Source organism: Lissotriton helveticus, chromosome 6 (genome assembly GCF_964261635.1).
Source record: "Lissotriton helveticus chromosome 6, aLisHel1.1, whole genome shotgun sequence".
Classification (NCBI taxonomy): Eukaryota; Metazoa; Chordata; class Amphibia; order Caudata; family Salamandridae; genus Lissotriton; species Lissotriton helveticus.
In genome coordinates, this window is record NC_136067.1 from 1,379,853,249 (window position 1) to 1,379,867,404 (window position 14,156).

Consider the following 14,156-nt stretch of genomic DNA (forward strand, 5'->3'; position numbering starts at 1 on the left):
AGGGACCCCAACTGGCTTTTGCCCTCACCTCATCTTTAACCTAGGCGAAGCCAGAATAGCGAATTTCCAATTAATATACAAGAAGAATTTTGATTCCATTAAAGACAATTGAGGTTTACACTATGCAATGACCTTCTATTGCTGCAGCAACATCCAGCCCTTTAAAGACCAATAATACATCATAAAGCAATAGAATGTCCAGACAATATGTATATCCAGGGCACTCAGTCATCATCATCTTTAAGCTGCGACACAACAGGACAACATCTTCATTTTCGGTCAAGCTTTATAATAAGTTGTCTGCAAAGTAAAAAAATCATCTTTATTTCAGCCTTTGAGGTCATAAAAGCACAAATAAAAAGTACTGACATTGTAATGCACATGCACTTTATATCCGGGAAATTTAAATGTGTGAATTGTACTGTACTTTTTTGGTGCAAAAAAAAATAGAATTCAACATTAATTCACAAGTACTTGATGCTATAACACTATCAATTATAAACCTGTTAACAAACTTTGATAATACCTTTATCCTAGTCATTCTTTTTGTTTTTACATTTTTTTTTATTTTCTCCTCGTAGGGTGAGGAGGAAGGGATAATGTTAGCCTCTGAAGGCTACCATTTTGCAAGTTTAAAGCCATTCCGTGGCCACAGGTCTTAAATAACATTTTGCTAAAGTATTCGCATTAGATCAATCTGCTACTTTTAAAATATTTGTTAGCAAACTACCTGCCCAGAAAACCTTACTAGTCATTGCACCTCTTGAGGAATAGGCACCATATCTGGAAAGGTCTACTCGTACCTCACTTATTACTACTCTCGCCCAACTAGCTAAAGTAGCTGTGGAGACTGCCTTATAGGGTTTGACGTAATACAGTAACTCACCATCTGCCCTAAACTCCAGCACCTTACTCTCATACGATCTCATACATTTTACCACACATAGCTTTTCACACTCATGGAAAAATAGGATGAAAAACATGCTCAGACATTATTTTAGTCCTTTTCCATATGTTACAATGTACTCCTTCAGGAGAATAGAATCTATTTGAAGTCTCCAACGCTTTAACGTCGGAAACCCTTCTAAAAGAAATTAGACGAAATAAAGTTGCTAACTTCAGAAAGAGGAGAGACCTCTTGGCAGACTATGTAGTGGCTCCCACCAAACACTTATCACAAGGCAGCACAACAGAGGCATTCAAGGAGCTGCTCTCAATGGATCGCCTCTCCTCACCAGAAGAATGCAAAAAGTAATTTTACCCTTCACCTTCGAACCAAAGAAATCATCTGTGGACTAGAATCCTCGGTCATCCCCACCCTTTATAAAATGTATATGACACCTCTGCCCAGCATCATAAAAAACCCATGGACTGGTATCATATGGTACGCTGATGACACACAACTCATTCTCTCCCTCTACGAAGACACCACCAACACCAAGACTAACTTCCACAACTGCATTACAAACATTGCCAAATTGATGAACGACAACTGCCTGAAGCTCAACACAGACAAGATAGAGGGACAGATCTTTGGAAACAAAAGCTCCCCCTTGGATGCATCCTGGTGGCCCTCTTAACTCAGACCCCCAATGACCATGCTACAAACTGACTACAGACCATGCATAACACAGAAGGCAGACTCGCCATGGATCTCTCTAGACAAACCCACATCACCCCCTACCTCAGGGAAATCAACTGGCTCCCTGTACAGAAAAGATGCTGGTTATCAAGCTCCTGGCCCACGCATACAAGGCCCTACACAACTGCGCACCCACCTACTTGAACCATCGCCTGAGCTTCCATCAGCCCACCAGACATCTCCGCTCCACTTCCGTCTCTAACCTTCAACCCCGCATCTGATGTAGCAGATGCAGAGGTCGCTCCTTCTCCCACCTAGCAAGGAAGACATGGAATGAGCTACCCCATTATCTCCGGACCTCCCCATCTGTTCCAGAGTTCTGATGAGATGGGGAGCCCCTGAAGACCTGGCTATTCAGCTAATCAACTGGACCCTGCCATCGGCTGTATACCCTCACGGGTGACAAGAAGTGCTCTACAAATCTACTGATTGATTGATGCTGAGAGGCCGTATGGAGTGAATGCCTGTTGTTCGTGGCAACACATTTGAAGGGAATCTATGTCTAGCTAATTTGAGGAACATCAAAGTAAATATATTGATGCACCCTGTATGAATGTTTGTTGTTTTTATTCCTTAGTATAGTCATTGAAAGAGTGTGCCTAGAAATAACCATTAGCAAAAATATATTTTCTATACATGTTATCAAATTCTCAAGATTTTTATATTCAGCTACTGTTCCAGTAGTTGGACACTTTTCTGAATAATATAATTATTAGAAGTCTCCCTGGAAGACTGATACTGGATCAGCTAGTCCAAGGCAGTAGAATTGTCACACTAAGTATTCTTATTTGCCTGTGTTCCAGGTTCAGTGAAGGTCTGGAAGCCAGCAGTTGCAATTGGCCTTTTGGCCTTCCTATAGGGGTGCTAATAGATGTATTCGCCACATGCTCAGTAGTAAATTTTCCTGTTCTCCTTGTCTTAACCCCTCAGTCAATTAATGGGTTATGCTCTCAGTACATGGTATTAACTAATGTTGGGTGTATAGAGTGGGTAACATAAATGAAATATACAAACAGAGAGAGCCCCAATAGGGCAAATCACTCTGTTTGAAAAAACTGCCCACACTCACATACCAAGGTATGTGACATGCTTCATCATCGGGCCTGCTTACAATACGCCCTGGTGTATCCCCACACAGGGCGGAGCATAAGGGAGGGGGAACAAATAATACATTTCTCTTAACACGACATATAGTCAGGACAAGTGGACAAAGACAACACGTAACACATAAATTGGTGAAAGTCGTGCAAACACCAAGTGATCACAACCGAGAAGTGCGACGAAAAGTGCAGTATGGGGAGTGATTAAAACTGAATAAAGGTGTCAACCAGAACACAACCTTTATTAAACTTTTCTTGACACCCCTACCAGGATTAAAAAATGAAAGAGGATGGGAAAAAGCCTCAAAGAGATAGTTAGGAACCTCAAGGCTTCCCTCCTACCACTGCCAGAGTCAACATGTTTCGACCGCTCTGTGTGGGCCTGTAAGGTCACTCCGGTCTTCTTCAGGACCGTCGCATTCGGTGCCACTCTGGGTTCCTCCGTACTTCGGATAATGGTACCCCAAGGGTGAGGTAGGTCTAATCGATCCGTACCTCTCCTATATTGTGTGTGGACATTGTCCCCTCAAATGCGGGAGAACATTCACGAGTTTATATCTATTACAAAAATCTCGGTTGTGATCACTTGGTGTTTGCACGACTTTCACCAATTTATGTGTTATGGGTTGTCTTTGTCCACTTGTCCTGACTATATGTCGTGTTAAGAGAAATTTATTATTTTTTCCCCCTCCCTTATGCTCCGCCCTGTGTGGGGATACAACAGGGCGTATTGTAAGCAGGCCCGATGATGAAGCATGTCACATACCTTGGTATGTGAGTGAGGGCAATTTTTCCAAACAGAGTGATTTGCCCTATTGGGGCTCTCTCTGTTTGTATATTTCATTTATGTTACCCACTCTATACACCCCTCATGTGCGTACACTTAAGGTTCTTGGGGGTCTGGGGTGGTAGAGTATAAACTGATTTGACCCTCGCCCCTCTTCCGTGTTTGAATATTAACCAATGTTAACAAACTTTGCAGTGGGCAATAGTAGATAATACCTTAAAATCAGCTCTAGATGAGAACTCTCAGGACAATCTTAATCATTAGTGAACCCACGAATATGGGCAGTGAGATCAGAGTGCAATTACAAAAAAGAATAAAGATGCATGAGTGTAGTATCAATAAATAGCACACACTGCATAGCCAGGCTAATGCTTAGGAAAACATGCCTCACTTTGCACATGTCAAGATATACCTCACCTTTCTCTGCAAAATTATGTGACTTTCATTAATCTTACAAATTTACAGTTGTTGTTTTGAATTAGTATATTTCACTAGGATCCACCTGTTTCCATTGGCTATGTACCGGCCCAGTCCCTTACATACTAACAAGGTGAACATGTATCCTTGCTGCCAGAAAAATACTTTATACAGTCTATTTATACTCATGGAATGTCTATAGGCAAACTAGCCAAATACACTGCTCTGACACAGGAGCTCTTTAAAGCCTTTAAACCCTTAAGGGTACCATGGCTAATGATATGACTTTACAGCTAAATAATATTGTCAGCTCCTTTGTCACATGTTTTACTAGAAGCTAGGTTGCTGGCAACAAACTCTGTGTGATCATGGTCCTACTTAAACTTGGGTGCCACTAAAAGGTTTAATGAGAGTCTTTCATTGTGGTCATGGAGGGGGAGTTTGGTGTGGAAAGTGAAAATGGGTCTTAAAGTACGTTTTGCCTAATGCAATTTTTACTTTTACAGCAGCCACAGTGGTTCCCCACAGACACAATAATGAGCGAGAGCCGAAGCCTCCTACCTTATTCTGGCGAAAGGGTGAGACGGAACTTCAAAGCAACCATGTGTTTGAGCATTTCCTTCACCATGTGTTTGAGTATTTTCTTTGCATCCGTACATTTTATTTTTTGGTTTTCTATCAATGTGTAGTCGAAAAAAACAGTCATTTCTTGCCATGGTACACAATCTGCTCTATCATACATTGTCTTATCTTACTGCCTCATTCCTCAATGGATTTTACCCAACAGTGATTACATCTTTATCTGCCACATGCATCAACATTTGGATTTGCGATTCCTAAAAAGTGATTTTTAAGGATTTGCTATTTTGGAATCGCAAATCCCTATGCATGTAGGTATCTCAAAATAAATTAAGATTCCTTAAGATTATCTAATAGCGATTTGCAAATTGTGAAACGCTATTAGGGAATGTTACTCCATTTATTCCTATGAGCCTACAGGCCCATAGGAATGAATGGAAATGCATTCGCAAATTGCGATTGCCAAATTTGTCATCGCAAATTGCGAATGCAATTCTAAGGGTGCCAGGGGTCCTAAGGCCCCCCTGATGCACCCCCCAAAAAAGAGAACAGTGCTCATGTGGCGCAAACACCTGCCCTAAGGGCATGTGTGTGCGCCACATCTCACTTTGAAAAAAGCACTTTTGTGCATTTTTCAAAGAATGCGCAAATTACGATCAACTTGAAGTTGATGGTAATTAGCATTTCCTAAAGGCACACTTTGCCTTTAGGAAAGGGCTGATGCATCGCCTTTAGGGATTTGCAAATTGACATTGCCTAAATGCATTAGCTATTTAGGTAATCGCAAAAAATTGCGATTACCTAATTTGCAAATGGGAATGAGTTCATGCATCAGAAAAGGCCCGTTTCCGGTCGCAAATGGGCCGAATCGCTGAATCGAACCGTTTGCGACTGGAAAAAAGGTTGTTGCATGTGGCCCAAAGTTCTTTGAGTTTTGGCATAACGTTGCCAAAGGTTTGTTAACTTCAAATGAATGCTGTTTCATCAAGGTTAATAAAGGCCACTAATTGATTCTTTACATAGATGACTATTTACAATGTATATTTCTGAAGACAGCATAGTTTATGCAATAGTACTATATACACAGAGCCAAAATGTATGAGGAAGGTTTTATGTGAAACACTGCTGATTCTTTCTTTCCTGATTCCAACATTACCAGCTAATCTAGGCATTCACACTCTCAATATAAAAGACACCACGATCTTATAGGTAAATTATAAATTCCAAGCAAACCTTTGAAGCTGTTTATCTCATCACCACCAGAAAGCAAGCTTTCTCTTAATGAAGTAGACCCAGGCTGATGGCTTGTACAAACTTCCCCTAGCTTTGTAAATGCATATTTAATGGCAGCACCCATCTTAATGTCATTCACAAGTAGAAATATGGTGTCCTTTACATATATTTTGCAAACAAGTGTATGAGAATGATGATGCCTTTTGTGATACAACGTTTGGAATACAACATTTTCAGAAATATATGCAGTTCATTTCATGCCCTCTGCCAGAGCCACCAAACTGTATCATCACTATTACCAAGATCTACTGACTTAATTATATTCTTTTGACTCCTTAATGTTAAGACCAGGACATGGTATTGAAAGACCAGAAATGTGTAATGGACTAGGGGCCATATTATCAAGGAATGGCGATAACGTTATCTCTGCTTTAGCGGCAGGAAACCACCGCTAAATCAGCGATAAGGGGCTTGATAATATGCCCTTGAGAATTCCCATAGAAGACCAGGTTCTGGTGTGAACCTGGGCTTCTATGGGAATTCACAAGGGCATATTATCAATCCCATTACTGCCGCTTTAGCTGCAGTTTCCTGCCGCAAAAGCGGCAATAATGTTATCGCCATTCCTTGATAATATGGCCCTAGATTGGTAGGAAGCTCGAGAATCAAGATTGCATTGAAGTACCAGAGAAGAAGCTCATTCCATTGTTTAAGCTTTGCACCCAAAGCTGACATAATACATGGAACTACTCTGCCAGAGTAACTTTTAATGGATGATAAATATTCCTTGTTACATAAGAAACCATCTCCAGCTCTGCTGACTTAGGCCCAGTCACTCGAGGAGCTTGTGGAATCCTGCAAGCTCCATAAGATGTCGCTGGACTACCAAGGTCTTACAGGTATGCTAGAGACATCTTAGGAAAAAACACACATGCGCACACCATGCAATGTGTATCTAGTCTGTAGACGTTTGAAAACTCTTAGATTATCATACTCAGAAGACTCTAGTGACTATTAGAACTTCACACATTCTGGATAAGTATGCCGGTGCAAGAGAACAACTGACATGAGATTCTGTCAGCTTCTTTAGATCACTACCTCTGAGATTCCCTAGACGCAATGTTGACTCATCAAAACCTGCAAAACTCAAAAGGCGTACGTGGACTTCATTATTTCCCAGGGAAGTTTTCCAAAGATGTATTTTGAACAGAGCGATAAACAACCCAAAAGAAAGGGCCACAAAGGGTGAATATTTGGCTAGCTGCTGTACCCGTTTGTACCCAGGCATATATAAATATTTTTCTATATATATCTATATATATATGTATATATATCTATCTATATATATATATATATATATATATATTACCTACTGGCGGTCGCCAGTAGGTATATATAGTTAGGATTTTTTCTCTATGGGATTTTTGAAAATTCTATGTCTAATAACTTTGGCGTTTGTGGACGGAATTGGCTGAAATTTTCAGGAAAATGGCACATTTTGTTTCTGAGCAGCCCCTGAAAATTTTGGGGGGGTTCGTCAAGGGGGGGCCGAGAAAAAAGGGGGGTCCCAAAACGCGTTTTTCCCATGTTAATTTCCATAGGGCGGTTGGCCTCACTTTTAGCCCGAACGGCTGAATGGATTTGCACGAAACTTGGCAAAATTGTAGGGACTGGTAGCCCGATGTGCCTTTTGTAGGTCTCAATATATGTGCTCCAGTGGATTTTGAGAAATTAACGTTTAAAAAAAGATATATATCTGTAAGCGCGCTCTGGGCAGCGCTCCAGGACGCGTACTTTTCGCGCAACGGAGCTTTGTGAAGCGAAGCTGATTGGTTCTCTGGCGTCTGTCAACATTCCAAAAAGTCCGTAGCGGCCGCCATCTTGTCTCTCGGTAGGATCGAGAGACAAGAGGAGGCCAAAACAAAGGGGCAAATAACCATAAGGGGGCATAGTAGATCCTCCCTGACCCCCTAGGTTTAATGTGGAGGCTTTAAAACGGCCCCGCGGGGCAAAAAAAAAAAAAATTTTTTTTTTGTTTTTTTGCGTGGGTAGCGCCCGGTCCGGGAACCGGGAAGCTTTCTGGGCAGCGTACTGCAATGAAAAATGAATGATAGACTTTTCAAATACTGTTGTTAATTGATTGTTGGTTTTGTTGATTATTTTTTATTTTTTTTTATTTTTTAAGGATTGTTTATTGTGTTTAATAATTTATTAAACTTTCTAACGCGGCACGTCATATGACGCATTACGCGACAACGCAGGTCCAGAATATAGTCAAAATGTCTCCACCAACCAGCGGACGGCACACAACCCCTTTCAGCAGGCTAAATAGTTCTGTTAAATGACAACAGAAGGGACAGGCAACAAGAACCATCAGTCAAAGAGGGGAGGGCAAGTTCTTCTCTACCGGGTCACGTTGGAGCGCTACCGGAACTGATCGAATTGGTAGTCTACAGTGTTTCTGGATGTTTCAGACTGAAGCTGGCGTTAGCATGAGAGCACCACCATTTCGTAGCTCCGTCGTGGCCATTCCACGAGCAATCATGCTAGGCGCTCCCCACCAGAAGCCTGCGGGAGTCGGGGGCCCCCAAGACTTTTGTAGAATCTTCAAGGATGAGGGGACGCTTTCGAGAATGGAGCCCAAGCTCTAGCAGACAAGCGTCCGAGTTCCAAGGTGTCGCAGGCCCATTTTAGTGGACCACGCCCAAATCTGAAGAGATGGCCGCCATTTTGAGAGTCCTGTGGCAGCCGCCTATCGCTGCACCGCAAGAGCGGGAGCAACTCAAGTACATGGTGAGCGAGACGCTGTAGTCGAAAGAGCGGGCGGTAAACAGCTGAATAGCGGAAGAGGCACAGTGTAGCAAAAGCGGGCTGAATGGCAAATGAAACGGAAAAGGGGTGCCCCACTACAGCGTGTCTTTAGGTGAAACGGATTGTGGGACAAGGTGAAGAATGGAAGAGTCACCAAAAGGAAAAAAGTTCCGCTTGACCCCGGGAGCCGGCCACCTATGTCGGGGGCGATCTCAGGCCACACCAGGGCAACACGACTTGGGGAGGGGGCCGGAGCCAAGCGCCCCCTCCGAGTCCGCGACATGACACCGTCCCTCGGGGGCCTCCGTCAAGCGGTTCAGGGTGGCACCGCATCACAACAGCCCCCACTTACTTTAAGAATAGTGAAGATGAAGCAATTGCAAATAGGCTTCAGACAATGTTACAAGCACTCCTCAAAACTTTGAACTTTCAGAGTGCATGAGTTGGGACAGCGAGGGGTGATTTGGTTTCTCGGACTGTTTTTCTGGTCTCTCACCACTGGCATACTTTAACGTTTTCTTGTTTCTAGGACATTAATAGGTTTTATCATTACGTTATGTTATCGTTTCTTTGTTTGTTGTTTAATAAAAGTTCATGTTCATCAGTGGCCTACTGATTTTCGTTTTCCTATTTTTTTCTTTCCAGGTTGTTTCATGGTAAAGTTTCTGTTAACAGGATACAGTGATCACTTCGTTATTATTGCATATGTCCTTTTCACTAGGGGTGCTCTCTGGTCGGGCCAGATGACGTATCTCTAGTAAATGGTCCGGGTGAAAAAGGTGCATCAATCAGTGGGGAGTAGATAGGCATGACAGATTACAACGGGGGAGAAAGGTCCGCATTACGTACCCTTTCACTACTTGCAAAGATTTTCCTACGTTTATTTGCAAACAGGGAATACCTCCAAAAAGAACTAATTCCCAAACAGTCAATGTTCGGACAATCAATCAATCAATGAGGAATGAAATAGGTACGACGTGTTAAAGGCTTGCGTTACCTACCCTTCACTATCTGCAAAGGGAGAGAGAATATTCCTATTCTTCCTCGTTTGCAGGTAGAGAAGATCCTTAAGAGAATTAACTTCGAACAATTCAATGCTCGATTGAAACAATCAACAAGGGGTACTGTGAACACAAATGAACGCCGCTTATGTACATACGCATTGCTATTTTCAACAGGTTGTTCCTAATGTTTCTATTTTAGCGAGGTCAAAAAGAGATCCCATTAGTGGCCTACTGATTTTGCTCGATTCCTTTTGTTTTTTTACACGATTTTTCGCTATCTGCAAAGACTAAACAGAGTATTGCGACTCTGTGCTTGTTTGTAAATAGAGAATGAACCAAAGAGAACAATCAATCAAATGGAGAGAGAAGCAGGCACGACGTATTACAAAGGGGGCAAAGGGCTGCGTTAACTACCCTTCACTATCTGCAAAGAGAGAGTACTCCTAATAGAAATGAGGGGTGGGGGGCAGTATTCAAAGCAGATCAGTGTGCATAAACACGAAAATGTTTTTACTTACCACGTACTTGACATTCGACAGCTTATGATATTTGCTATTAAAAAACCATTGAAATTCACTGAAAAAACCATAGGTTATAGACCATATATAGTTAGGAATTAGCATTTACAAAACCTTGAAAATTCACTGAAAAAACCATAGGTTATAGACCATATATAGTTAGGAATTAGCATTTAAAAAACCTTATTTTACTCACACAAAACCATTGAAATTCCATATATAGTTAGTTGCACTAACTATATATCGCGCACCCGCAATCCACTGCTGATCATGTCACATATTACATCATTCATGACATGGTCAGTGACATCACTGATGACATCACTGATGACATCTCAAATGACATCAATGACCACATCACTGATGATATCATTCATGTGACAATACAATGCATCTCCTCACGTTTTAATATAACCTCTGTTTCACCCAGTGTTAAATACAGAGTATAATTTTTGAAACCATTGACACAGCAATACTAGTTACTACATACGTACTCACTGATTCCTACGTCTACACACACATTCACTCATTCACCCATACAATCATTCATACATACAATCACTCATCTTTACAACACTATCATATGCACTCATACACCTATACAGACACTTACACTCTGCCACTCATCCATGGAGTTACTCACACACCTAGTCAGTCCTGTAAAGAATCAATCACACTTCCATTTTCTTGTCTATACAGTTAAACATAGAGCACCTTACATTTTCAAACATACACTAACACATACTTACTTTCTTATACAATCATTGATACAAGTACACATTGATCGGCACAGAGTCACACACCTCCCAGCCAGCCACACACACACTCAGTCTCCTATACAAATACTTGGACAATCAATCAATAACCCATATAGTTAATCATATAGCTACTGATCAACACATGCAGCAGTTTACAGAACAACAGACATAATGATGCACAAATTAAGACAGTTTAGTCACTAACCCATGCACTCAGTGAGACACATTTAATCACTCACTCATACATTCAGTCATGCACCTACTAAATCCTTCGTCCAGACACTTATACATCTACTCATTCTTCAATATGTAAAACATATTTAAACTTTACAGAAACACACAGTCACTGGATGATGTCATCAGTGATCTCATCAGTGATGTCATTTGAGATGTCATCAGTGATGTCATCAGTGATGTCATTTGAGATGTCATCAGTGATGTCATCAGTGATGTCACTGACCATGTCATGAATGATGTAATATGTGACATGATCAGCAGTGGATTGCGGGTGCGCGATATATAGTTAGTGCAACTAACTATATATGGAATTTCAATGGTTTTGTGTGAGTAAAATAAGGTTTTTTAAATGCTAATTCCTAACTATATATGGTCTATAACCTATGGTTTTTTCAGTGAATTTTCAAGGTTTTGTAAATGCTAATTCCTAACTATATATGGTCTATAACCTATGGTTTTTTCAGTGAATATATATATAGATATATATACATATATATATATAGATATATATATATATATATAACGCTCAAACTCTTCGCGTATAACTCAAAGAGGCAGCACTCACAAACCAAAAGGTGTCCAAGTTATTTATTCGGGAACAAAGAAGCACAGACGCGTTTCGGCGTTAGCCTTCGTCAGTGTGTCACTTGTCAATTTCAAAACATCCCATATAAATACAAAAGTTTGTAAATGTTGACATAAACATAGGACTATGACCCTTTGTGCCTCTATGGGCGCCATATTGGAAGGGTGTATATCCGAATGTTGGATCTGTTACAATTCATCCATTAGTGCTAAGGTGAAAATAAAGCCGTGGATCGGCTAATGTCCTATGCTTAGAAGTAAATGTCATATTTACAGAAAAACAGTGCAGAAAATAATAACAATAAATATGGTATCAAACATATAAAGAGACCGTTCAGATGCAGGGACGTAAAGGAAAGAGTTACATATGTAAGTACGATGTACCCATAGTGGTCAAATCATCCTTGTGCTGCTATTCACTACATATTACTCTGGTTATTCAAGACCCATAATGGGGAGCAGCAAAAAGAAAGAAAAAGAAAGGAAAAACCTACTTTTCTATCAATTCAGGTTCCGATTTGCACCAATCAGACTCCGTACATACATATTTACATATATTGAATATATACATATCTACATAGTTACGTCCTTACTTTGAACTGACATTCCAGCGGAATGGGTAGAGCGCAGACTAGTGGTCTTCTGCAAGAAATGCAGTTAATGCAATTAATTTCATTCCAGCAAAGAGAGTTGATATTTCGGGATTTTTTTTATGTTATTAAGGTACAGTATTTCCGCTATCCACAAAATATACAAAATATGCAATTTACAACATATACAAATGGTCATCCGGCTGGTAGTAAATAGAGGGTGCTTATCATGGGTCCTACTACAGGCCATAGTTCTACTTCCCCAAATGACATGAAAGCTCCTCACCGCTGTTCATCCCTCCCGGATGTTTAGCCGAAAGGTCTACGATATATCTAGACTCGAGTCTACGGAGTTTCCTTAAGCGGTCACCTCCTCTTGCATTTGGTGGGACGATGTCCAATCCAAAGAATCGCAATTTAGTGCGATCTTTGTCATGTTCCTCAGCAAAATGCCAAGCAACCGGGTATGTAATATCTACTTTTTCGATTGCTCGTTGGTGTTCAAGGATCCTTAGTTTGAGTTCCTTAATAGTACTGCCGATGTAGCTGAGGCCACATGGGCAGACTAGGCAGTAAACTACAAACTGTGTACTACATGTGATAAAGTGCTTGATTTGCACTTTCTTGCCGGTGTCTGGAATGACGTATGACAGTACATGTCTGCTGCCACTGCAAGCCTTGCAGTGACCGCAAGGAAAGAAACCAGCCATCTGTTTTAAGGAGTTGGTTTTAGGAGGAAGTTTGTCTAGATGACTCGAGACTAACATGTCATTTAATGACCTTGCCCTACTGAAAGTAATTAAAGGATGTGTGGGTAGGTCATCCTTTAATATAGTATCAGTCTTCAGTATGTGCCAGTTCTTGTTAAGCATAGCTTTCAGATCTTTAGCTCCCCTGGAATACGGAGTGATTAATCTGAATTTTCCACTCTCCTTGTTGATGTTTCTATTTCTCGTCGCGTTAGGATCAACTGTGGCCAATAAAGTATTTCTCTGTATCCTCCTTACCTTATTCAGGGTCTTTTTCAATAAGGTATTGCCATAGCCCCTCATTGAAAATCTCGCTAGGCACTCCGAGGCAGCCGCCTCGAAGTCAGAGTCTTTGGAACAGTTCCTGCGGATTCTAAGCAATTCTCCATAGGGAATGCTATTCTTTAGTGGGGTGGGATGGCTGCTGCTGGCAAAAAGTGTGGAGTTACCAGCAGTTGCTTTTCTGTACAGAGTAGTCTGTAGGAGGTTATCTTCAATGTACACTCTCAGGTCCAGATACTCCACTGCCACCGGGCTCACTGAACCTGAGAAGTGCAAATTGAGGCCGTTGGTGTTAAGGATCTTTATGAATTCTTCTGCCGTATCCATCCCTCCATCCCACACGATGAACAAATCGTCAATATAACGATACCAGCATTTGACCTGTCCTGTGTCTGTACCAACTGTGCAGCTCCTGGGCACCTGCTCCTCCCACCAGCCAACGAACAAGTTCGCGTAGCTGGGAGCGAAGCAGGTACCCATCGCCGTCCCTGAGGTTTGTATATACAGTTGGTCCTCAAAGAGAAAAATGTTGTTAGACAGACACAATTCAATGAACTCTAAGATCATTTCGTTGTGATGTGCATATTTCAATTGGCGTTGTTTTAAAGCATATGTGACTGCTTCGAGACCCTGCTTGTGATCTATACAAGTGTATTGACTTGTGATGTCTAAAACCATTAGTAGGTATCCAGAGTCCCATTGTAGTTCCGGGATCTTAGTCAGGAAGTCTTTCGTATCTCTTATGTACGATTTTAGCTTAATCACCAATGGAAACAAAACATTATCAACGAAACGGGACAAGTTCTCCGTCAGGCTTCCAATCGAAGATATTATTGGACGACCGGGGGGATTGGTCATGTTCTT

The 14,156-nt window shown here is 41.3% G+C and overlaps 1 protein-coding gene and 1 long non-coding RNA gene across 10 annotated transcripts in view; one reads left to right on the forward strand and one right to left on the reverse strand.

Moving 5' to 3' along the window:
- The window catches only part of LOC144763503 (uncharacterized), a 556,338-nt gene that overhangs the window by 42,152 nt on the left and 500,030 nt on the right, over positions 1-14,156 (forward strand). For all 9 annotated transcript variants that reach the window (XM_078649154.1, XM_078649147.1, XM_078649152.1 and 6 more), the window contains one exon: positions 4,453-4,524. In XM_078649154.1, coding sequence (XP_078505280.1) covers positions 4,453-4,524 — 72 coding nt within the window. The remainder of the gene's footprint in view (positions 1-4,452; positions 4,525-14,156) is intronic.
- The window catches only part of LOC144763504 (uncharacterized), a 179,277-nt gene that overhangs the window by 10,499 nt on the left and 154,622 nt on the right, over positions 1-14,156 (reverse strand). The window lies entirely within an intron of this gene.